The sequence below is a fragment of the Malaclemys terrapin genome, chromosome 17 (assembly GCF_027887155.1).
Source record: "Malaclemys terrapin pileata isolate rMalTer1 chromosome 17, rMalTer1.hap1, whole genome shotgun sequence".
Lineage (NCBI taxonomy): Eukaryota > Metazoa > Chordata > Testudines > Emydidae > Malaclemys > Malaclemys terrapin.
In genome coordinates this window covers 10,177,863-10,203,403 of record NC_071521.1, presented here as the reverse complement: position 1 = coordinate 10,203,403, position 25,541 = coordinate 10,177,863, and the positions used below count along the sequence as shown (strand labels likewise).

Below are 25,541 nucleotides of genomic sequence, written 5' to 3'. Positions count from 1 at the left end.
GACAGATCTGTATTCCAGCCAAGAAGCTTTGTGACAGGCTAAACCTGAAAGGAGGCAATGCTGGTGGAGTGGGGGGAACAGACAGGAGGCTTTGCATCAACTTTGGGTGCCTCTCTGAAGCATTTAGTAATGCAGCACATCTAATCACTTGATGACAAACAACTTAAACTGACTGATAAAGTTATAATAGTTTTTTGCTAATTCATGAACTAGGCAAACTTTAATCCTTAATGTCTGTTACAAAGATTGTCTTCCTTCTATAGCTGATAAGAGAGTTCCTTACATAAGTGACCCCTTGGGTGGAAGGACGCATACGATGAAGTTCTGAGAGGTGTTCAGAACCTCCCAGTTCCACTGATTTCAGTGGCAGTCATGGGTTCTCTCAGGGTTTGGCCTATTGGGCCAGATTCTCCGTTGCCCTGTATCTTGTGTTGTCACTTACACCATGGGGCTGTAAAATGCAACCAGATGCAACTGAGCTCTCACCGAGCAGTGGTGTAAATGACTGCACAAGGTGCAACGCAAAAGAGAATCAGGCCTCTTAACTATGAAATAAATGAGCTCCGTTTGTGGAAAAATTCAAACCCTACACACTAAAAATCTCACTTAAGCTTTCTCAAACAGATTTGCAAGAGTGTTACAGGCCTCTGCCTTTGCTGGGCTTGTGATGGGGTTTCTCCCCCACAACACATCTCTTTCCTTTTAATAACTAATTTCTGACAGCAAATCATCAGGATATCAGGATAGGATCCCAGGGAAAAGCCTGTGCTCGTGTATTTGAAAAATGCTATAAAACCACAATTTGCCTTCTATGTCAAATTTTTCCTGCTACTCAGGAGGAGACTGTTTATTGGTTCTGGGTTATATGTAATCGCATGGAGGTGGCATCACGTACAGACTCCCTGCAGACCCTTTGAATAGGCAGTCTCTGGAACCAGGATGTGTATTATTAAACCTTGCAGTAATCTGCAGTATCTAATGCAGCCTCTCTCTATTGTTGCTATTAATCTGGCGTTTTTATAAAAGGTAGACACATTGCTTTTGTGGGGACATTTTCAAGGATTACAAAATGGGAAATGACTGCCTAGCAAGGAGTACAGCAGAAAGGGATCTGGGGGGGAGGGGGGGGGTCATAGTGGACCACAAGCTAAATATGAGTCAACAGTGTAACACGGTTGCAAAAAACGCAAACGTCATTCTGGGATGTATTAGCAGGAGTGTTGTAAGCGAGTCACGAGAAGTAATTCTTCCACTCTACTCTGTGCTGATTAGGCCTCAACTGGAGTATTGAGTCCACTTCTGGGTGCCACATTTCAGGAAAGATATGGACAAATTGGAGAGAGTCCAGAGAAGAGCAACAAAAATGATTAAGGTCTAGAAAACATGAGCTATGAGGGAAGATTGAAAAAATTGGGTTTGTTTAGTCTGGAGAAGAGAAGACTGAGAGGAGTCATGATAACAGTTTTCAAGTACATAAAAGTTTGTTACAAAGAGGAGGGAGAAAAATTGTTCTTCTTAACTGCTGAGGATAGGACAAGAAGCAATGGGCTTAAATTGCAGCAAGGGAGGTTTAGGTTGGACATTAGGAAAAAATTCCTAACCGTCAGAGTGATTAAGCACTGGAATAAATTGCCTAGGAAGGATGTGGAATCTCCCAACATTGGAGATTTTTAAGAGCAGGTTAGATAAACACCTGTCATAATACAGAGTCTTGCCATGAATGCAGGGGACTGGACTAGATGACCTCTTGAGGTCCCTTCCAGTCCTGTGATTCTATAATAGCAAGGAAAATTGGTACGAACTCCAGCCTTATTCATTGCTAACATTTCCTCCTCCTTCCGTTCACTGTAACTAATCACTAGTCCTGGTCATTTACTAGAAATATACCTAAAATCACTAACATATGGAAAAATAGGTAAAGGGGAGGCTTATCTTGCAGTTAAAGCTCAAGGCTGGGTAACAGGAAACCTGGGTTCTATTCCCAACCCTGCAACTGATGCACCGTGTGAACTTGGGCAAGTCATTTCACCTCTCGGTGCTTTAGTTTCCCCCGCCTGTAAAATAGGGAGATAAAAATAAACCCCAGCAGTAATGACTTACATTTGTTTTAGATTTTAGTGACAGCTGCTCCCAATAAAGACATCGTGGCCACCTGTCACAAGCTGAATAAAGAAGTGAAGAAAGGGAAGGGTAGAAGAAAGGGTGGGGTTTTTTATTATTATTTTCATTTAAAGGGGCGTCTGCTGGTCTTGTGGCTACAGTCAGCATTCACCCTTTGACTTATGTTAAGTTTCCTTTTCTTTGACTTGCCAGGTTGCGGGGGGGTGGGTGGGAGGGGGGAGGGGCCTCTCCAGCCTGCAGGTAAGCACTATTCTGTGCCATTTCCCCTCGCCTGGACACATACCAGCTTCCACCAGTCTTATGCCTCTCCAGCACCTCTTAAATGCAACCAAGTGGTTTGACACCTATACGCAAGGTTTTGCTGGATTGCTGTGCTGGAGTCTGGACTACAGAGGGGTGATTTGTAGAGCACACCCGCATGCTGACCCTGCTGCCGCATGCTATGTGCTCCTTAATGCAAGCTGATGTAGCCCTGTTTGGAACCGGACTATATCAGTGCATGTTGGCAGGGTCTACACAGGGGAGTTAGAATGCAACACAACCCTCTAGTGCATTCTCTGGGGCTGTGTAGACAAGCCCAAAGATTCATAGGAAGTCTGCAGGCAGGATTAAACCGTTCTGCGGGCCGGATGCAGCCCACCCGTTTGACACACCTGCTCTCAATGCATCACAGCCCTTCTTGTTCCACTGAGCAGGAGAGAGGCTGCACAGAAGGATGGGTTTGTTGGCAGGGCGCAAGGTATCTGCCACTGCACCAATCCAAGGGCTAAATCCTCATCATAAGGGTTCACAGCAGCTACTGAGCTATTATAGAAGCACTGGAGCGTCTATACAGCTGCTGCTCACCGAGGTGTCAGGTTAGAGTGGGGATGGTTTTATTCCCCCCCCCCCAAAGAACTCTTTCATCCTGTTGCCTCAGGCTTTGCAGATAGGGCAGCGGTTGGTCCAGAGAGGAGTGAATTGCCTACTGTATCTCAAAAGGGTATTGACCCTGGAGTGTAAAAACAGGCATTTCAATATCACGGTCTCACTGCTGATGATTTTGAAACATCCACATGTGGCTAGAGCTAAGAATTTGCACACCCATCCTACCAACCTGACCCCAGGGCCGCCCAGAGGATTCAGGGGGCCTGGGGCAAAGCAATTTTGGGGGCCCCTTTCATAAAAAAAAAAGTTGCAATACGATAGAATACTATATTCTCGTGGGGGCCCCTGTGGGGCCTGGGGCAAATTGCCCCACTTGCCCCCCCTCCTCCGCCCCGGGTGGCCCTGCCTGACCCTATGATACACACGACCTGGCAACCTCATATTTATACCCTCTCTGGACTGAAAAATATCCTGTCCCAAGCCCCACAGAAAGAACAAGGTCCACTGCAGAGGGTTTGGGAGCTCACTGCTTAATCTTGCTCCAGCCATCCAAGAGCAGAACCTCACTAGACATAAGCTTTTGGGCAGCCGGTCATCACCCCTTTGCCCCCTCCCTTTCAAAAGCCAATAAGGTTTCAAGACACACAAATCTCAGAGTGACTTCGCCATGGAGATCATGGTCCAAATATAAAGGAGGGAAGTGAGGTCGGTTAATCCCACAGATTCCACAAAGCTGGAACACACACAGGAGAGCAAAGGGGAGTTAATTTTAAAACTAAATAAAAACAAAGTGATTGTGTTCATGCTCTTTCTTTTCCGAGCCGCGAACACCAGTCAGTAATATTTTTCGTTTTCTTTCCCCCCTGTGGTTGCTTAGATTTGGCTTCTCAGAGATTATTGATCATTCTGGGCATGAGTGAGAACATGACAGACTCTTCTGGGGTTAGTTCCAAATTTCAAAAGGGATGCACAACTTGTAAATGAAAGACACCCAGATCTGTAGGAAATTTAAGGACTTTTAAACACTGCAAAGGTATAATCTGCAGAAGTAGCCCTCCAATAACCTTGTTCAAACAGATGGATTTACTCAGAGTTAACCAAGCAGATTTGAACATATACTATTTTAATATTTCAAATCCATGTATTCTTAAGCAAGCCTCACCCCACTTTTCCAGTAAATCTAGGTTGGTTTACGATTTTGGGACAAACCCATGCAAAATTCTGGTGAACCTTGATGGTTTTGACTGAGTTTTGTTTTGAGATTTGGAGTTCATTTGAATCTAGGAGAGGGGGATTCAAACGCACATGGATCAAAAAAACCTAAAGCAAATGTTGGCACAAACCCCTGTGGACAAACCTGCTGAGTATTGTTTTTCTCTGACACAATGTAAGAATGGTCAGTTTGCTTCCCCACCCCCACCACATCCCCGCCTCATTCCCATCCACCAGTCCAAACTGGTTTACAGCTGCAAGCAATACTTGAAGAAGAGGGGTTGAAAGTAATGAAGGACCTGGAGAGTCTAGGCAATTTTCATAAACAAGGGCTGAAGAAAACCCCTTATTGGTGCAATATAGAATAATGTTGCATAGATGAAAAATTAAAGTGTGAAAATATGAAGCGTTTCCATGTGCAGAAGTTCTGCTCCTGCCTCCTTCAATAAAACAAGAGCCTCTCCTTCTGAAGGTGCCATTTTTATAGAGTTGCTTTTCAGACAGTAGCCACACTTCAAGGGACCCATCTGTGACTTGCTATACCTTGGGGGAGCGGCTTTTAACCTCCATATTCCTCATCTGTATATAATTGTGATATTGCAGATAAAGCATGCCATGTGAGGTATCAGAGGAGATGTTATAATCGGCTGAAAGTCACTGTTCTATCTAAATATGTATATCTTTAGTGCATATGAAGTTATGAGAATTGTGTTGTACGGTTGTCACTAAAACATGCTGTAAGTTGGGGAATCAGCCGGATATTAGCTCCCCAGAGACAACAGCAAGGAAAGTAACCAACATCCAGGTGGGGTGTCAAACAACCATCGGCAGCCATTGTCCAGCAAGGGAGCTACAATTCAATGACTCACCTGCATAAGGCCACACCAGGGGAATTGCTCAACCTTGCCTGGGGACTCAGCAATGCCCACCAGACACGCCTGGACTTGTGTTCTCCAAGCACATGGGCTAAGGGTATAAAACAGAACAGAGGGAGCCCATGCTTCGCCTTTCTCCTGACCCCACCAATGCTGCAAGTAGCAACACTACTCAGAAGAAGACTGAAGACTCCAACAGAGGGGACTGGCCCAGGTTTAAGGGACAAACCTGTATATTATGAACTGCAGTATCCAGTGGGGTGAGGAAAAATTGCTTAATCTAGATCTTGCCCAGTCTAATAGGGTTGAGAGTTTAGACTGTGTGCTTATATTTTATTTTATTTTGATAACTAACTAACTTTTTGCCTATCACTTATAATCACTTAAAATCTATCTTTTGTAGTTAATACATTTGTTTTACTGTTTATCTTTCCCAGAGAGTTTGCCTGAAGTGTGTGGTAAATGTGCTCAGGTTTGCAAAGCCTCGTGTAAATTCACTTTCCATTGATGAAGCGGTGAGCCAATTAATAAATCTGCATTGCTCATCTTGAGCAGTATATTCCTGAGGTACAGTGCTGGGAGGATTTGGCTGGTGTCTTACTCTGTGTGATTCATGAGTGGCTCTGGGAGCATTCATGCAAACTAGCTGGGTGTGGAGCTCCACATGCTGTTGTGCTGAGTTATCACAGCGCCAGGAGGGGCTTGCTGCCGGTCACTAGCAAGGCATTGTGAGACAGCCCAGGCTGGAGAGTTAAGGGGGCACAGGAGTCCCACAGTCCCAGGCTGCACCCCAGGGATTCCATCACACTGTCTACACTAGGAAATGACCCCAACAGGCTCTGCTAGCCCAGCCTCATCTGGAGATGACAACAATTTAGGTGCTGATGTAGATGGGACAAACTTGTTTCCATACCATTCCTGAGAGTGTAATACGTCTCGTTAAGACCAATCGAGCTCCACCTTTGTTAGCAATATGAAGACAAGGTTCCAAGCAGGTGCTGCCATTTTAAGAACTGTGTTGCCTAACTCTCCTCAGAGTAAGTCAAATTGACACAGTGCTTTAAAACGACACCAGCAACTCAGCTATGCTAGAACTCCCAGCATTGCTGACACTAGTGGAACCAAACTGGTGTTAGCAACATGAGGGACTTTTTGAGAAGTTTCCCTGCTGTAAACAGGGCTTAACTGTCCGAGCTTTTATTACAAATCCCTATTTTGAGAGGGTTTAACATGTTAAGCAAAATCTTTACTTTTCTGACCCTCTTACTCCCAATCCTTTCCCTTGCAGGCAGAACTAGGAAAACCTCGGAGAAGCTGCTACACTCTTCCAGGCTATGACTTTGCATATGGGTTATACCTTCATGGGGCTGACGGAGGAGTACCTGAAGGTATGACAATGCAAGTAAAGATTAGAGATGCCATTAGAGGCTATTAAAAGGTTCCCCCCACCTGGATGTCACCAAACGACCTGCAGGTTTGAGTGTAACAACATGCCTTGTACCTATTAAAGTCTTAATACCAATGGAGGAGGGTGGGGGAGAAAACGCTCTCATTGAGCTGAAGGGGGAGAGTAAGAACTCTAGCATTTTACCTGCTCACGTGAACACCATCTGTGGCATTTGGTAACTGTTGTGTGCAAGAGTCCCTGGCCTTGTCTATATTTGGGATTCAACCATCAATGGCCAGCAGCCGGCGTAGCTGCACCAGTGCAAGCCCCAAAAGCGTAGACCAGGAAAGTTGTAACATGCTCTTACTCCTGTTTGAAATCAGTGTAAGGTCAACTGGTGCAAGTCGCAGCTTTCCTTTTCTACACTCGGGGCTCGTATTAGTGCAGCTACACCAGTGGCCGGGCTCCGATGATTGGATCAGGGCTAATTCCAAATATTAACAAGGCCTTTGCTTTGACCTGTACCCAATTGCTGAGCCTGGTACTCAAACACATGAAAAACCCTGCTTCGCATAGATAGCGTGGAATGTATGAAAATAACCATGTGATTCAATCAAGACCAAGTCAGGTTGTTGTGACCCTTCTGTCCTGTAGCAGAGGCCTTCCTAAGAGTGTACAAAGTTTTTCTAAGGAAATGCACAGCTACTCACAAACTCAAGGTTTGTCATGGTTACAACTTACAACTTTTGAAGCTGACCTACCTTTGCAGAAACTTTTGCTCATGTATGTGAAAACTGAGCAGAGATGGGCCCAAATCCAAGCAAAGATGGGCACGAATTGGCCCACATTCATGAGCAGAGCTGGCTTTTGCATTGGACACTTGTGAAAATTCACATAAGTTTCAGTGAGGAAAAAAAAATGGACGGCTTTGTCAAAATTGCTGAGCATTACAAATTGGAGGTGGGGAAATTGTGGGAAACAGGAACAATTTACTTGAGAAACTCTGTGCTTAAGATTGATGGATTTTCTTGCTGGTCTCTGTTTGAACCGCACTGATGTGAATGCAGTTTGAATTTCACTCCGAGTAGAGGACTAGCAAAAGGCCTATGCATCGCTTAATTCCCCCTATGTAGTACATAGGCCTTGAGCTGGCCCGCTGCACCAGAATGAGATTCACCCAGGCTGGGTTATTCAAAATGAAATCCTAGTAACTTCCTTTGTTCTGGCTCTTGTCTTCCTTTCTGTCCTTAGCGATAGGCCACTGGCATTCAATGAAACCCAGGCCCCCTTCCCCAAGGGAGATGCCTCGGAATTACATTGCCATGAACCGTGAGGCTCTTAAGGCTGGTTATGTCACAGCACATGAATACAACCTGTACCGCCAGCTCAAGGACATCCGCTGCAATGAAGATAATGACAGTCGTTTTAAGAGAGCCCCCCCAAAAGTACCTCCAGATATGACCTACGGAATTCTAGCACGGTAAGAGGGAGAAAACCTGGGCTTCTCTAAGGGCTAGATTCTCCTCTCTGTGTCTCCAAACAGTGACTTAAGGGAAGTTTGCTGTGAGTTGAAGTGCTGTAGCGTAGGAGTCTCCTAAAACATATTCAACTCCAGCATGCGCATCCCCTGAATCCCCAGAAGGGGAATGGCCTGACCCAGGACAAAGCACAAATTAGTCACAACAGCCTTTAGATGTCTTGTGGTCTGATTGCACCCAGAGAGTTCGATATGTAGTGCTAGCCTGTGTGCCTGCAATTAACCATGCCCCCAGTAAACTGCTGGTGCAAAATTCCATCCACAAAAGGAGTAGCAGGACTGACTCCCCTTTAAAAATATATTTGGTCCGTATCCTTTAACTCATGTAATTGAATCCAAGTAATTGAAGCTCTGAGATTATGGGCTGGATTTTTCCACAGTCCAGCACCTTGTGTTGTCATTTACATCAGTAGAAAGAGGGTGTAAAATGCGACCTAACTATCTTGATGCAATCAGACAACAAGACATCTAAATGCTGCTGTGGCTAATCTGTGCTTTGTCTAGGCCAGAGGTGGGCAAACTACGGCCCGTGGGCCACATACGGCCTGCAGGACCATCCTGCCCGGTCCTTGACCTCTCAGCCAGGGAGGCTAGCTCCCGGCCCCTCCCCTGCTGTCTCCCCACCCCCGCAGCCTCAGCTCGCCCGCCACCAGCACTCTGGTCAGCGGGGCTGCGAGCTCCTGCTGGGCAGCGCGGCGGCGTGGCTGGCTCTGGCCAGTCGGCGCAGCTGCCAGTCCTGGTGCTCTGAGCGGCATGGTAAGGGGGAGGGGAGCGGGGGGATTGGATAAGGGGCAGGAGGTTCTGGGGGGCAGTCAGGGGACAGGGAGCAGGGGACAGTTGCATAGGGCAGAGATTCTGGGGGGGCGATCAGGGGACGGGGAACAGGGGGGATGGATAGGCGTGGGAGTCCCAGCAGGCTTGTCGGGGCAGGGGTGTGGATAGGGGGCGGGGCAGTCAGGGGACGGGGGGGTTGGATAGGGGGTGGGGTGCCAGGGGGGCAGTTAGGGGCGGGGGTCCCAGGAGGGGGCGGTCAGGGGACAAGGAGCGGGGGAGGGGGGTTGGATGGGTCGGAGATTCTGAGGGGAGCAGTCAGAAGGTGGGAAGTGGGAGGGGGTGGATAGAGGGTGGGGGCCAGGCTGTTTGGGGAGGCACAGCCTTCCCTACCCAGCCCTCCATACAGTTTTGGAACCCCGATGTGGCCCTCAGGCCAAAAAGTTTGCCCACCCCAGTCTAGGCTCAGGCCACTGCTCTTTTTGGGATTCTGATATCTGAAATGCTGGAGATGTGCATGACGAAGGTCAGTATGTTGCAGGAGACTCCTAGGCCGGAGCACTTCGGTTCACAGCATAGTACATAGGGCCTGATTCTCTATCACCCGGCAGCCGTGTAACCATTTACACGAGTACAAAATACGTATAAAATTCAGATTTGGTAGCATTTGGCATCCACTTTGCACTGAGGTAAATGACAACATGAGGTGCTGGGCAATGGAGAATCTAGCCCATAATCTCAAAGAGCCTCAATTAGATGGATTCAGTTATAGGAGTTAAAGGCTTAGTGCTAAAATGCATTTTTTAAAGGGGCTTCAGTCAGGCCACTCATTTTGTGGATGCAATTTTGCACCAGCAGTGAATTAGAGGCATGGCTAATTGCAGGCATGCAGGCTAGCATTAGATGTCTAACTACCTATTCTCTACTGGTATAAATGACTACACAGGTGCAGAGCATTAGAGGATCAGGCCCTACATACTTTATTCATGCATATGTGCTGACCTCTATGTTTGGAGATATACATCCAAATAGATAGGTCATCAAATAGTCTTCGTATATGCATGAGTAAAGAACATAGGGCCTGAATCTCCATTTCTCTGCACCTGTGTAACCATATATGTATATAAATATAATCAGGAATAAAACATATACTCTTCAGAGGTTTAACAACAAAGCAAAATAACTCAGGGTCTCAGCGAAGAGGGCTGAGAGATTAGAAAGCTCAATTTAAAAGTCATCCAGGGAGGGAGACAAAGCAGCTGCAGACTGGGTCAGCCTCTACTAACATACAAATCATAACAGCCTATTGCAGAGGGGTTTAATTTATTGGGTTTTTTAATGAACAATAAAATCATGCAAACAATAATGTATGGAGCAGCACAGAATATTCGCTTTTCATCCCTTTCACCTATGCCTCTTTGTTTATTCATTTAGTACATGTAGAGTCTTCTATTTAGTACCTGGAGTGGCTTGTTTTAAAATTTGTGTTTTGTCTTTGGTGACTGGGATGCTAATGGTTTTGGTCGCGGTCTCTCCACTTGACTTCCATATTACTATGCTACTAATACTTTAAAATTCCTTTTTGTCTCCAAAGCAACTCTTCTACCCATGATTTTATCACAAGTCTGGCAATATGGGGTGTTTTTCTTCAAGTGCCGGCTCCCAGAATCATGTGAATGTGTGAGACTCTCAGCTAACATTTAAAAAAAAAAAAAGTTTCTAGCCCTTGTAGTTGGAGAAAAGCTTGAAAACGTGACTCTGAAAGGCTCCAGCACCAGAGGGCAAACAAAAAGAACCCAACATTTTAAAACGCTCATATTTAAACCAGTCTCATGATTTGGGGGTGGGGGTGACTCATGGTTTCTGGATGCTTGAGGCTGGCAATACTGTATGATGGGGATGGGGGTACCCTGTTGGTCAGCCAGTTCCTCTCCCTTTCAATTTAGGATTGTTCCTATTTTCTAGTGCATTTGTGCAGTTTGTTCCCACCAGTGGGGCATCCATCATTTCCCTGATGAGACTATTCAACAACCCAACACAACTCACTGCCGTCAATTTTTTCCTATTATTCATCCTAAATTGTCTCTGTCTTACTTTCATCCCATGCCTCTATTATACTTCCATGAACTACCCTAAATCATTCCTCTTCCTCCTTGGTATTTATGTTCCTCCTTAGCCATCTCTTAGCTAAGCTATGCAAATGTAGCTCTCATACAGCCCCTTCACTCCCTGATCTCTTTTGTGACTCTTCTCCAGTCTCCAATTCATTAGTATTTTTACTGCACTATCTCGGGGCAGTTGCATCAGAGGTGAACAGAGAGGGATAAATACCTCCCTGCACTGTGACATGATGCTTCTACACAGGCAGCCCACTGGTTGTTTCAGTCAAATCCAGACCTTAGAGCAGGAGTTTAATACCCGTATATTTGTCAGTAATTAGAAGACTATGATCCATGTGTTTCTCCTCTGCAAAAATACGGGATGCACACAAGAACTACGTGGCCCAGAAAGAGCTGCGGAGTCAGCATATTCTCTACCACGGGATAAGGTTGTATGGAGCAGCTGGCTCACAAATGTGCAGAAAGCCAGAAATCTGCAGGACAGCAGTGCCCCAACTCCAGGGATCCTGGCCAGCTGCATGCAGGGACCCTCCCTGTATGCTTTCCCTGGACCCTGCTCATCCACATCAGCATGGCTAGGCCCAGGAATGCCTTAAAGCATAGGCCCAATAAGCTCATGCCTACGGCCCCAGCTCCCTGAATCATGTGATTACATCAGAATCTCATCTTTCATTTAAAAAAAGTAAACATCTAGCCCTCATGGATGCAAAGCAAACTTTGAAAACGAGACCTAAGTGTGACCAATGCAATAATTCCTGCCTGAGTCTGCAGACAGCCTGAAACAATAGCTCTGTCAGGTACAAACTGGGCCCTGCCTCTCACTGGGGAGTTAACACTGAGACCCACTAACCTGATGTAGGAGAGTTCTGAGTGTGGCAGGAGGAGATGAGTGTAGTGGGCCCACCTACCCAAGCACACACATGCTGGTTGCTGGGGTAAATATTAAGGTGACCCCTTGCTGTACTCCTGCTTCTCCAGAGGGGAAGTGGACCTTTGTTGCTCTCCCTGCAGCCACTCCTTGGGGAGAGAAAGGGGCTTGTACCTCTGCTTCTACGGGAGTGGAGAGGACTATTTTAACATTGCCACTCCAGTTGTGGCACAGGGCCATGGTGTGGCTCCAGTTGGAGCCACACGGGACCCCGCTCACCTTATTCAGTCCCCAGCTGTGCTGCCGTAGGCGGAAGAGCTTGTCCGTTGCACTTTGTGACACCTTCAAAAAGATTTTACGAAGCACACAGCAGGCATAAATGCTGCCTTAACTTGCACCTGTTTTACTGTACGGGGGTTGAGGGGGTAAAGTTGTGTGGGCGGGGCAAGCCCCACAGCTTCACGGGGCTCTTCCCTTTGCATCTTGACCAGGATAATTTCCCCTTCCACCTTTTGCAGCGGGGAGTTAGTCAGCCACAAGGAAGAGTGGAAAGTATCCTGCTTAGCACCCTTTGCCTTCAGCCCTGTCCTGCTGTGGCCTTCCCCACATTTCTCTCCCCTGGAGGGGTGGGAAGAGGGGAGCCTCTAAGAGCCAGTAAGAGTTTGTAAATCACAAGCATTCAGGTGCACTTTCTGAACCTGGCACAGAACTGCCTCTGTCGTTGTATCTTGTAGGTTTTTTGTGCTCTGCCAGGGGCTGGGCTAGACATTACTATCTAGCTTTTAAAATGAAATCTAATCACTAACCAAAGAAATAAATAGCAGCTACAAATTCAAGGGAAAAGACATGATGAGCCGTGGTGTGTATTTTACGTGATAGTAAATGGGCTTTGCATATGCAAATTGAATGGATTTTAAAATGGTATTTAATGACAATTTTCGTAGCAGACATTAACATTAATTGCATCAAAATGAAAATGCAGCATTAGCTTGCTGTTAGTAGCAAATGCCCCAGCTATAAAGCTTTATCTTTATCAGTACCAGCCCTTGCTGATGTGACAGGGCTGCTCAGCAAATTGCAGGCAAAAGGGCTTTTATGTTGCAAAAGTATCCCCTAACGCAGACCAAAATCAACATCAATTTTGCTTTATTTCTTCATAAACGGGAGGTTAAATGGCTGCCTGAGAGAGATCTAGGCCTGGTTCAAAAGTTTTACTGAAAATCCACAGGCCCCACAGCATCAGGGAAAGAGGCACCGGTCTTTTAATTTAAAGTTATTGGAGCACATCTTGCCTGTTCTTTAATAGCCACCTTTTATGCAGACTGATTGTATTTATCCCCTTACTTTAAAAGCAGGTTATAGACAAAATCAAATTACTAGGATTATTAAGGAGTTGTTATGGCCACTTTGATAAAAGCGGGGTATTTAACTTACTTCTCACAACTAGTGAGTTAAAGATACCACCAGCAAGGGCAAAAGCTATTGGGTCGGATTCTATCTCAATTATATTAATTTCAGCAGGGCTACCGAGGTTGTAAATCAAGGTGGAATTTGGCCTGTCATTAGTTTATTCTAGGTCTGGAGATTCTGCTTTAGCTTCCTCCTGGTTTAGTGGATTATGGCTTGGAAAATTATTCTAGCCATGCTAAACTGTATTTGTAATGTCTGTTAATGTTTATTTACAGACCCCAGTCAGAAGGCTCTAAGCAGTTCCAAAATGCACAGCCTCGTTCATTCATGCTGGAGATTTCTACGCCTTGATACGTCAGGCAGCCAAAACTACACATTTTAAAAAGTCACTTAATTATTGGTACATTTAAATAATTTCCATTTGCAGATTCAAAGCTATTGCCCAATACATCGGGCCCTACCAAATTCATGGTCCATTTTCGTCAATTTCATGGTCATAGGATTTTTAAAATCATCAATTTCATGATTTCAGCTATTTAAATCTGAAATTTCACGGTGTTGTAATTGTAAGGGTCCTGACCCAAAAAGGAGTTGGGGGGGGATGTCACATGGTTATTGTAGGGGGGTTGTGGTACTACTCAGAGCTTCAGAGTAACAGCCGTGTTAGTCTGTATCCGCAAAAAGAAGAACAGGAGTACTTGTGGCACCTTAGAGACTAACAAATTTATTAGAGCATAAGCTTTCGTGGACTACAGCCCACTTCTTCGGATGCATCCGAAGAAGTGGGCTGTAGTCCACGAAAGCTTATGCTCTAATAAATTTGTTAGTCTCTAAGGTGCCACAAGTACTCCTGTTCTTCTTTTTACTCAGAGCTTGGTGCCCAGAGAGCGGCAGCTGCATGCCGGGAGCCCAGCTCTGAAGGCAGAGCTGCCGTCAGCAGCAGCGCAGAAGGAAGGATGGCATGGTATGATATTGCTACCCTTACTTCTGTGCTGCTGCCTGCAGAACTGGGCCCTCAGTCAGCAGCCGCCGCTCTCCGACCGCCCAGCTCTGAAGGCACCACAGAAATCAGGGTGGCAATACCGCGACCCCCCTAAAATAACCTTTTGACCCTCCTGCAACTCCTTTTTGGGTCAGGACCCCCGATTTGAGAAAAGCTGATCTCCCCCATGAAATCTGTATAGTATAGGGTAAAAGCACACAGAAGACAAGATTTCATGGGGGGAGACCAGATTTCATGGTCTGTAACATGTTTTTCATGGCCATGAATTTGGTAGGGCCTTACCAATACATCTCAACTGTGGCTGCTGATCATTGGGAGAGCACTCTCAGCTAAGGGGGGACAGGAGTTTGGAGGTGAAAGGGCAGAGAGAATTGCAACATATGGTACCTTCATGGACTCCAGGAGCTGGGAACTCAAATGCCTTTAGAAAAAAGCTGCTTTGGTGAACATCATATTCAAATAAAGCAAAGTTACATCAGACTATTTAGGACATACTCTGTGCCTCATCCTCTGAGGTACAGCAGACAGCACAATTCAGGAGGAGTAGGGGCAAAGATGACTTTATGTCACCCTTGCCTCTTTTCTGGGATGCTGCAGGACTCCTAGGGTGGCCAGGTGCCTGGTTTTCAACTGGAAAGTCCGGTTGAAAGGGGGACCTGACAGTGTCCGGTCAGATCAACTGACCGGACACCCAAAGTCCAATTACTGTGAGTGGGGTAGGCAGGGAGGCACCAGGTCATCACCCGCTCCGGCCCCTACTCAGCCAGGACCTCCTGGCCCTGGCTCCGCAGGCAAGTCCTTTCTGACCTAGGTGGTGGGAGGTGGGAGGAGAAAAACAGCAAGCAACAGGGGGAAGAGTAGACAGGGGTGGGGCCTTATGGGAAGAGGCGGGGCAGGGCCTCAGGGGAAGAGGCGGGACAGGGCCTTGGGGGGAATAGGTGGGGCAGGGGAGATTCCGGCACTCCTGCTGAAGTTGGCAACCCTATGGAGGACCTCTGCTTAAACTGGTGCACAGTTATAGGCTGCACAGCACCCCAGAATCCCACGTAGGGCTGACTATGAGCACTTGTAGACTGTGAGAGGAGGCAGCATAGGGACACTTCTGCTGGCCCTGCTCTGCATCCGGACGGGGGTAATCTCCTATGGCCTGTTGTGGTCACGTTACGCCACCGCGGTTGCCCAGAGGGGCCAGAATCCAGCTCTCTCGTTCCCATTTCAGTACAGCAGCAGGAGTTATAAGGGCAAATTCATGCGGGGGAAGCAATTTTACTGTCACTTGCACATATTCTATATTATGATATTGCTGCCTATGGATAATGCACAGACTCCTTTTCAAACTAGAGACGTGCTTCTCTACATTTCAGGTGTCAGCCCCACTGCCATGACCCAGGGCTACCCCCAGCCACTAATGTCAGGCATTCTCCACGGACACCGACAGCAGACCTACCATTTTGGCTCATCCAGAATAAAAATAAATGTGAACATAGTGCTTTGGTTGCTATCCAGGTCTTATTAATCTTGTCCGAATCTTATTAATCTTGCCCATAGTAAGGCAGATCGTCTTATGCTTTTGAAAATGGCACTTTCCATTCTTGGTGGATGCATATTCCACAGTTCGTTTTGTACGCACAGAGTTGCGAGCATTAGGGCCAGGCTGAAGTTATGGGGCCTGTTTGTTCCAATGGATGTTACCTTGGAAGGTCATGAGTGCTTTAGACTAGTTTACTGGGGGCTGGGTTGATTAGCCACTCTGCTTTTTGCTGATTCCACCCCTCCCCCACCCAGAGAATTGTTTTCTACAAACCATGTGGCCAGCTTTGTTGTAAGAGTCATAAAAAGGACATTTTTCATCTCCTTTTTCCTTTTCTCTCTCTCTCTTTTAGTATCAGACATAGATTTATTCTCTCCCTGATGCCTGTGGCATTCAGAGCTGGGAGGGGTCAGGGGAGGCGCTGATGGGACAATAATAGATAATACAGTGGTTCCCCAGGGTCTTGTCCAGCTCCGTAGCCTATCCATCAGCAGGCAGTGCTTGTGCCAAGGTCAGCACTAACGAGGATGTGGTAGGGTCCCGGCCTCCCCCATGGGGCATCCTCCAATCAGATTTCTTGGATTCATGCTCCAGCTTCTGATCTTTACAAGAGCTACCTTGTGTGAACCAGGATTTGCAACAGAGCGTGTGTCCGCTGAGTACGAGCGCTGGAGTAATGGCTGGGCTCTGCCTGTGCACATGCTCAGGCCCCTCTGAATTGTAAACAGGTTTCTATGCTTTCTCGGAAGGAAAACGGCAGTCAGTGTTACCTCCTGCAACAGCTAAATACACCCTTGCGGGATGAGAATTTCCTACACAGAGTGTAACCTACCTACATAATGTTTGCAAATTACGGTTACCGTTTCCTTTGCATTTATTCCCTTGGCACCTTCACTTTAAGTAAAACCTCGCTCTGTGGTGTCAGCACTGAAAAATGGGTCTAACATCTCTGTCCAACCATGGTACTTCTCTTGCCCCTATTCCTGTAGTATCTGAGTACCTCACAAATCTTTCATATATTTATCCTCAGCACCCCTGTGTGGTAGGAAAATGCTGCTATCCCCACATTACAGGGGACAGAGGGCAGATTTTTAAAGGAATTTAAGCCCCTGAAGATACAGATAGGATCTAGGGCGATTGTTGTTTAAATCAATAGGAGGGGCATGTAGGTGCTGTTGAAAATCCCACTAGGCATCTATCTGCATTTTTAGGTGCCTAAATGCCTTTAAAAATCAGACTAAGTGACTTGCCCAAGGTCATGCAAGAAGTTTGTGGGAGAGCAGGAAGACGGGTTCAATTCTCAAGTCCCGGCCAGGGTCCTAACCACATGGCCACATTTCCACAGGTTTTAGTGACAAGTGTTTCTGTGACCATCACTGTGACTGGTGTTAGTGTCTCACACTTCGCCAGTGCTCCACTAGCCTCAACGTTCCTGTCAGGAAGTAGATTGAGACACAAGAAATGCATTTCACTATTGGACCGAATAGGAAATTAGGCATTTCCAGAGTTGTTGTAAGATAAACATGATTACACTGGTTTGCTATTGTGAAATTAACCTTAAAAAAAAAATAATCAGGACTAACCCCAACTGGACAATCAGCTTTCCAATCCAGTCCAAAGGCAACATGTGTCCTGACCACCATCCTCATGTTGTCAAGAGAGAAACTTCTGTTTGAAGAATAATTCTTTTATTATACTGGAGATATTTTATTTTTTTTATACCAATTTACACTTCCTTCTAACTAGCAGTAGTGTAGCTAGAGGCTGAATCTCTTTTATAGCACACGGCAGTTCTCCTAATTGTCTGCACAGTGCTTTGAACATTCAAAGTGCTCTGTAAAAGCTAAGTATTGTTATTGTTTTTAAATAATTTTGAGTGTTCTCATGCAAACATTGGTTCTGGTAAAATATGGATATTTGCTGTTGTTGTTATGGTTTCTACTCAACTTCTTCAGGCTCATGGATATTTTTCTTTTTAAGAGGAAATGAGCTGTCATATCGTTGTTAACATACAACCAAGTCTTGCTTATCTTACTTATTATGGAAGGCATGATGAGTAAGGGGAACAGCATATGGCCTTAGTGTTAAACTTAAGATCTAGATTGCTTCTTATCAAATAGGTCATCCTGAATAGCAAAAGAAAGGGAAAAGAATTTGCCCTCATACGTATGTAATCCCCTTATGTGGTTTGGGTGGGCTTTGATTGTACATAGATTAGAGCTGGTTGAAAAAATTCTACTGATTTTTTTTAAAACAGAAAATGGCTTTTTGGGTTAAATGAAAATTTTCACCAAAAAATTGTTTTTTGTCAAAAAATTATAACTTTACAATGAAAACCTGAAAATTTTAGAAGAAAAAATTTGATGGAAACCTTTTTTGTTAAACTGTTTCACAACAAAAGGTCCCTACCAGCTCTAATATAGATATTCAAGCACTTTCCTTTTGCTGTAACTATTCTTTCAACAATGAGTGAAAGTAAAGGACCCTACGACTGATTTCCTCAACTCTTCTGTCACTAGTTGATGTTGATGGTTGCCCATTGAATGCTGGAGCTGGCTAGAACTCAGCCAGAGCAGAGCACTCCAACCTGCATTTCAAACTGTGCTTTAGCAACAGGGCCAGCGGGTTTGTAATGGCCAGCTTCCATAATGACCATTTCCTGCCTTCGTTTTTCAGAGCACATGACACGGAGGCTTTCATGCAACTATGACGGGAAAATATAGATATTTCGTTTTCTGACCCTCTGTAAAGCTCAAAAGGTTAAATTGGCCACAATTACAGCTGAACTGCCTAACAGCCAATGCACAACTTTCAACATGTGAAGTCAGTTATTTAATGGACAGTAAGAGCTGGACTTAGTCTCCTGTATATAAGATACGTGCTTGTGTGTGCGCTTATGACTGTTATGAGGGTGTCTCTCATATTCTTAGCTTGGGAGAGACCAGTAAAGCAAATTGGTGCTCTTGTAACTACGTGTACTCCTAAGTACAGCTATGAGCATCTGATAAATCTTTTAAAGTGTATGTTTACAATGGATTTTATTCTTTTTACTGTCCTATACGTACGAGCCCTCTGAGCAAAATAACAGATCCTCCAACACTTAAAAAAAGTGGTTCTCTCATTGGCTGCCCACGGTGAAATAATGTATGTTATTTCCTCATCCAGATTCCAAAAAATAGTAGAGAAACATCGGAAATTCCGAGTGATCTGCAGCAGCACACATCCAGCAGTCCCTGTGTAGGCAAAATACCCACTGATTTCACTGGGAGTTTTGCCAGCATAAGGACAGCAAAAAATTGGTCCCCATTTTTTAATTTTTAACCAATTTCTCTCCCCTTATTTACTTCAGTGGTTAATGAAAAGTGAGGATAAGTGGAGAGCATTTCAAAATGATCTTTCAGGCTTCTCTATGGGTTTATTGCCAGGGCCCATTTAGAGTCTATGAAGCTGTAAGGGTAACTTTATTGTATGCTCTGCAAGCTCCTTAGGAAAATAAAGAGGCAGGACATTAATGCCCTGCTAGTTTTTCCATCTCTCTCATTAGGAATACGTGTGCACGTGTGTAGGGACTTTTGGAGCGGCTAATTGAATTCACCCTTGTGAAAATGTTAACAAATTGTAAATGACCTTTTATACAAATTTAGAAGTCAAGAATTTGCTGTTAAATGTACGTCCCTCCTCTGCCGTTAGCTTTTATGCATAAACCACAATTAAAAAATAACAAAAAGCCCAACGGCCCTCTTTCCTAATTAGCTGCAGAAGTCAACGCTTGTGAGTGTGGTTAAGTGCCCCAATTACTTCCCCCTCCTCTTGACTGTCCTTGTTAGAACAGACAGGTCTGCTGGCCAAAGGGGAACAATTAAGGCAAGCGAAAGGCAGGCAGCGTGCAGGGGGATGGCTGGGCTCTGCCTGCCTCCCAAGAAAGGGCCATAGCTGTAATCATGCCCCAGATTCCTGCTGGGCTATACAGAGAGACAGATTAATGGTGGACAGATAGCTAGTTCTAGCTCATCAGTAACAAGGAAGGGTAGGGAGACAGCATAAGAATACAGCTAGTGTAGTCGGCATTTTCCTGTGCTGTACACCTGCCCGGGCAGCCTGGGATAAAGCATTAGCTCTCTGCTATTATTTAAATTGCAGTCGCACCCGGGACCTCGATAGGACCAGAACCCCATTGTGCTAGGTGCTGTACAGACCCACAGCGTGTCTGTGGCCAGGGCCCATCATATGATGAACTGTAGTCATTAAATTGTGATAACTGTCAATGTCAGATCACATTTTTACATCTCCATGTCCAGACTGTTAGAGAGCAAATGTCTGTCTCTGTGTCCCTTCCCCATCTCCTGATTTCAGTACGTCCCTCTGCCCGCGCCGCTTCCAGCAGCTCCCATTGACCTGGAGCAGCGAACCGCGGCCACTGGGAGCCGCGATCGGCCGAACCTGCGGACGCGGCAGGTACACAAACCGGCCCGGCCCGCCAGCGGCTTTCACTGCACTAGCGGCGGAACAAGTTTGGGAACCACTGGTCTAGGCTCACCCTAATGGCAAGAAAATAAAGTTCCATCTATTTTCAGAAAAAGAAAAATGGAATGAGGAGATAAACAGAAAACCCCATTTGCTTAAAACAATTTGCTGCCGTCTATGGCCTTGCTAAGGAAACTTTTGCTTTGGAGAGTTCCAGGAAATGATGGATTTCCCGATGAGAAATTCATCGTAGCACCAGTTCCCCAGTTAACATTCTGAAGCCAGCTACAGATCACAAGTTCTTGGTCAGTTAATGGGACATACAGACGAGTTCAGTAGGGAGAAAGTTGTTCAGTGGGTATCCAGATGGATAATAATAATACGAGGATAACAAAGTAAATCCAGGCAACTTGCTAAGAGGTCATTCTATAAATGTGTTACTTTCTCTCCCACTGGGAGAAGCAGCTACTTCTCTGCAGTGTGACGATTCCAGCAATTAGCCCCCTGAGAGTCATACTACAGAAATGGAGGTTGATATTTAAGCCAATCCGATCATACCATGGGCCTGCAGTATTGGTTGCACTGTTGTGACCAGGACATTTTCCTGGCTGATGTAATGCAGCAAATTTTTAACATGTCATGTCCCACCATGTAACCAGAAATGACTGTTTCCCAAAAACCAATTGCCATCAGATATTTACATTGCATCAACATGGAAGGTAACTCATCTCACCACAATGCAAACAAACTCTCCCCACAACAAGGAGAATAGTCACAGAAAAGATACAATAAAAGGCCTATATGGTACTATCCACACATACTGTCTCACGGCACTTTACGACAAAAACAACAAAGCTGGAAGCTAAACAAACAGTAACCCAAAGCCTGTCCAATAAAAATAAGACCTCAGTCTTCTTAGACTTTGTCTACAAAGACAGTGAGAAATTCAGAGTTCCTGATATCAACAGGAAACAAATTCCACAAAATGGGGACAACATCAAGAAAATGGCTCCATCAGACTCCTACATATAGGATTAACGGCAGCCTCAGGTCAGAGAATCGCAAAAAGTGGGGTTAAGAATAAACGGATCTAGTGCATCTTGGATGTACAAGGGGCCTAAGCCATGCCAAATTTTAACAGTAAAAAGCAAGACCTTAATGTAAACATTGATTGCTCCCAGAAACCAGCGTATACTCTAGGGCAGGAGTTAGATATTGTCCTTCAGAAGCTCCAGTATAGCACATATGGTACAGCAAATGAAATCACCCACTGACATGAGCTTATGGATAAAGTTTCAACCCTAACTCTTATCTTGGGCTTTGGTTTTATCAATCCAGTCCCCTTAGGGTTGAATTTTCAGAAAAATCTGCAAATCGGTGAGCGCACCCTCCATTGCAAGGCATTTTGCACATCATAGGCATAAAAAAAAAGCCTGAGTTTGTACTTGCCAAGTTTGCATTTGTAGCAATGTTTGGAAATGTGTCCTTTACTGTGATCGTTGCCAATTGGACTGTGAGTGAGGAAATGCAATGCTCAGTTCTAAAGCAAGAGGAACTGGTTTGAAAGATTTTTCCAATGAGTGTCAAGCTGAAAAAGTCATCTACTCATGCACTGATCTACTGCAGCAAAACAGCAGCTAGGGTCTGACAAACCAACACAAACCAAAAATAATAGGACTGGGCCTGCATTTTTTGCCTGCCCCCTGTTGCATCTAAACGGGATGTGGTTTTATGTAGCTCTTGTGCTGCAACGGTCATCTGTAAATCTAAGTTTTCCTGGCTTTTGGTGCATTTAACTCCCTGACATCCTAAGTCAGTTGTACTGATGGGAAGTCTATGAATAACAGCAGCAACCCAGTCCCCAAAAGAACTCAGCTAAACTCCGTGTTAATCTTATAGAATCTGTTCTGTAGACATTTCCATTTTTAAAAAATTAATTGATTAAGTCATCAGGAAGGGGGTGACACCATAACTCATCTACTTGTTTGGCACTATTATGGTCTATAGCATAAATTCCATGTAGGGCTAGTTCCTGCTCCTATTAAAGCCCCATTTGTCATGTACAGTTTTTGCAATAGGCCCTATCAGCTGCATCCTAACTATGGGTGAATCCAGTGGTAAATTCTGTCATTCTGCTCCGCCTGCCAATTTATCTGATTGATTATCAGTGGGTGACCTGTAATGTAGGAGAAGCAGTATATTGGAGCTCAGGTAGACCAGGACAATTTAAGAGCTCAATTTTGCCCTAAATGTTTATATCTGATCTGTTTTTGACTTGCACTAAGCACAGAAAAGCATCTACCAGTATAGCTTTTACCCTTTTACAGCAGTGATCAAACCACTTGGGCCTTAAAAAATTCCTCCTGAGTAGAGTCCTTTAGACCAACTTTTTGCCAAAATGTGATTTTTTTTTTTTATGGACAATGTTTAAATCTTTGAAAATAAGTTTGAGGGGAAACTGACACAACCTTGACTACAGTGGTGCCACTCTCAGAGTCGAGTATTGTGGATAGATTTAAATTTCAGCGTAACAAAATTGCTGTCTCCACTGGAAGGTGCATCAAGAGCTAAATGAGGACCCGTCTTGAGCTGAATCACGTTGAACAGACCTCTGCGCTGTCATTGATTTTCTGGGAAGAAAAAAAATGCCTCTGGCTACTAAACCAAATTAGTAGTCACTGATGACCAATTATTTTGCCCCACTGTGAACGGAGAGGCGTACTAAAATTCCAGTTTGTCAGACCCAAGGCTCCCTTCTCAAACACCTTTCAACAAGCGTGTACCAAAAGTCCCTCAGAAGGTTCTGACGGCTCCCTATTTTCTGCAACTTCTCGTTCTCCACAAAGTTTTAATGAGCTGCAGATATGATGATGGCCTGCCGTAAAAGGATCCCGTCTAATCTCGGTAGAGCACTATTGGGCAGAACGCACGAATCATAGCTGTCAGGATTTATACACACATACACAAAGAAAGTGTCAGACTAATATTTGCAAATTATAATTACCATTTCTCTTGCATGTCCCCTGTGCCTTCATTTTAGATAAATCCCAGCTCCATGGTATCAATTGCAAAGCACTGAAGGATCGCATTGAGTGGAATAGATTTAACTAGTTTGTAGCTCATTTAAGGTCTACACCATTTTATTTTAATGCGTGTTAATACTTTATTATATTTAGCATTATTTGTACAGTAAAAAGAACCCATTAAAAGGCTGAAAGTTTCTTTTCCAAGAGATTTCTGGCAGGAGAGTCTACCACATCATATAACCAAGTTAGCAGGAGCCTGTCATTTCTATTGAATGTAGTTCTAAATCCTGTCTCTTGAAAATAATTTAGCAGAAGAGTCTATTAAAGACACAGAAAATGTTCCAAGGGTAATAGTTTTGAAAATGTGCATAAATAAATTTTAAACTCTGTAGGAAATGTCAACATTGGAAATGGCTCGAACAAGGTGACTATAAACGGAAGAGGCTGGGTTTTTTCCACAGGTATAAATAATTTGTTACATCATATCAAAACTTTTCTTTCCTCTCCTTCCCATGGCAGGGCCCTTGTGCCAAAACAAAGAAGATCTCGCTTGTTGTGAAGGAGCTTTGTTTTAATCCATAATAAATGGATTAACTGGCTGCTCCCCAAAACAACAACAGAAAAGTCTGCCTGATTTAGAACGATAGCATCTGTTTCCAGACATTTAGGCAGGGCTACAGGAAGAGAGATGCCTCTTCTTCAGTATCACTAATATGAGAGTGAATTGCCCCTTGGGTCTGCTGCAGATGAGAGTTATTGCATTAGTGCCAATCCTGGGCCCATTGAAATCAATGGCAAAACTCCTATCAACTTTGGTGGGACCAGGATTTGACCCACAAAGAGTGGGTTTCCCTCTAAAGTGTCTCTGATTAAAGTTATTGTTGCAGAACTGTTCTTTTTCCCCCCTCCTCCACTCCCTTTTCCACATTTAGCTCATAGAGGATCTTGGAGAAACAAGGTGGAGCATCCACAATGAAAAGATATCGTAAAGCCCCTGCTCCCGCCAAGCACTTGAGCATGGGTGTAACTTTGAACACGGGAGTCATCCCATTGAAGATTTAAAGTTACACATGTGCTTAAGAGCCTTGCAGGATCAGGACCCCAGTGTAATCAATCACAAGAGGGAAGGATCTCTGAAGAAGAGGATCAAACCCAAATTCATCTTTCAACCACTCCGTTCAACACAGTTAAATAGTCACCTCCATGGAGCTATGAGATATGCCTCTGTTGCAAAATGAATAACCACCCTCTGTATTAGTTGAATACCTACCACACTTACACCTTTATCCCCTATGTACCATGTGGAAGTGAAATTAGTGCTGGTAGAAGGTGAAGTCTTGACAGCCTTGGAGACTAAATCCCTCTGTTTCTTAACACGTAGAGCAGTGGCACTGGCAGCACAAGCTTCTTCCCACCCTCAGTCTTGTGCTTTGACCCTTTCCTGGATTTCATATACAGGCTGAGAGGAGTTGAATATACAGTGGGGCAGCACCCTCTGTCCGATGGGGAGCAGGGGCAGGGTGGGTAGGGACATCACACAGCAGCAACCCTTCTGAACAATGAATGCGGGGAAGGAATCCCAGTCAACCAGGAAGATAATGGCCATGAAGTGACACACCTGTGGGAGTGGATTAGATGGGTCATTGCTCTGTCCCCAGTTTGATCATTTCTATGTTCCAAATTTTTCTTTCTGCACACTGCAAGCCACTGTGATCAGTGATGCTTTCTGTTCCTGTTGTCATACTGGAGGGCACTGTATTAGCCGCTTTCTGATGACACAATATGCAAGCACCACACCAGTGGGACAGTGGCTTGCACTATATACCATCCAAACAGTAAATAAAGGGTGATCAGCCAAGCAGCAAACAAGTTAATGGGTGTGACTTTGTATTGTGTTTTTGCCAAGACTAAACAGATGCACCCAGATAGACTGAGTTACTAAACCAGGCTGTCTAACTGAAGTTACCTGCTTAAGAGTTGCCGGTTTTCCCCTGGGGGCCCTCTCTGTGGATAAAGGGCACTCAGCACTTCACACAATGAGACCTCCGTTTTGCATTTTCTTTTAGTAAATTATTTTATCGCTTCTCGGCTCTATGAGCTAAGATGTGAAAAAATTATCTAATTTGCCACGTTCCTTGAGCAGAATGTAGATTCAAATCCGAGGGAGAAAAGGAAACCAAGGGACAAGTCAGTGTAATCTTTTGTGTCATGGTGTCCCCTTGCTAGCCAGCTGGTGAATGGTTGGAGTCAGCAGCTGGTTTGTAAGCAAATGCTTGAAAAGACCGACCCCGGCAGCATGTGATCTATGAAATGGTAGATTTGTAGAAAGATGTCTCTTCTCATACAAAT

The 25,541-nt window shown here is 44.9% G+C and overlaps 1 protein-coding gene across 2 annotated transcripts in view; it reads left to right on the top strand.

Moving 5' to 3' along the window:
* Positions 1 to 25,541, top strand: part of CFAP77 (cilia and flagella associated protein 77) — a 96,725-nt gene that overhangs the window by 48,595 nt on the left and 22,589 nt on the right. For both annotated transcript variants that reach the window (XM_054007590.1, XM_054007591.1), the window contains exons 2-3: positions 6,364 to 6,463; positions 7,714 to 7,942. In XM_054007590.1, coding sequence (XP_053863565.1) covers positions 6,364 to 6,463; positions 7,714 to 7,942 — 329 coding nt within the window. The remainder of the gene's footprint in view (positions 1 to 6,363; positions 6,464 to 7,713; positions 7,943 to 25,541) is intronic.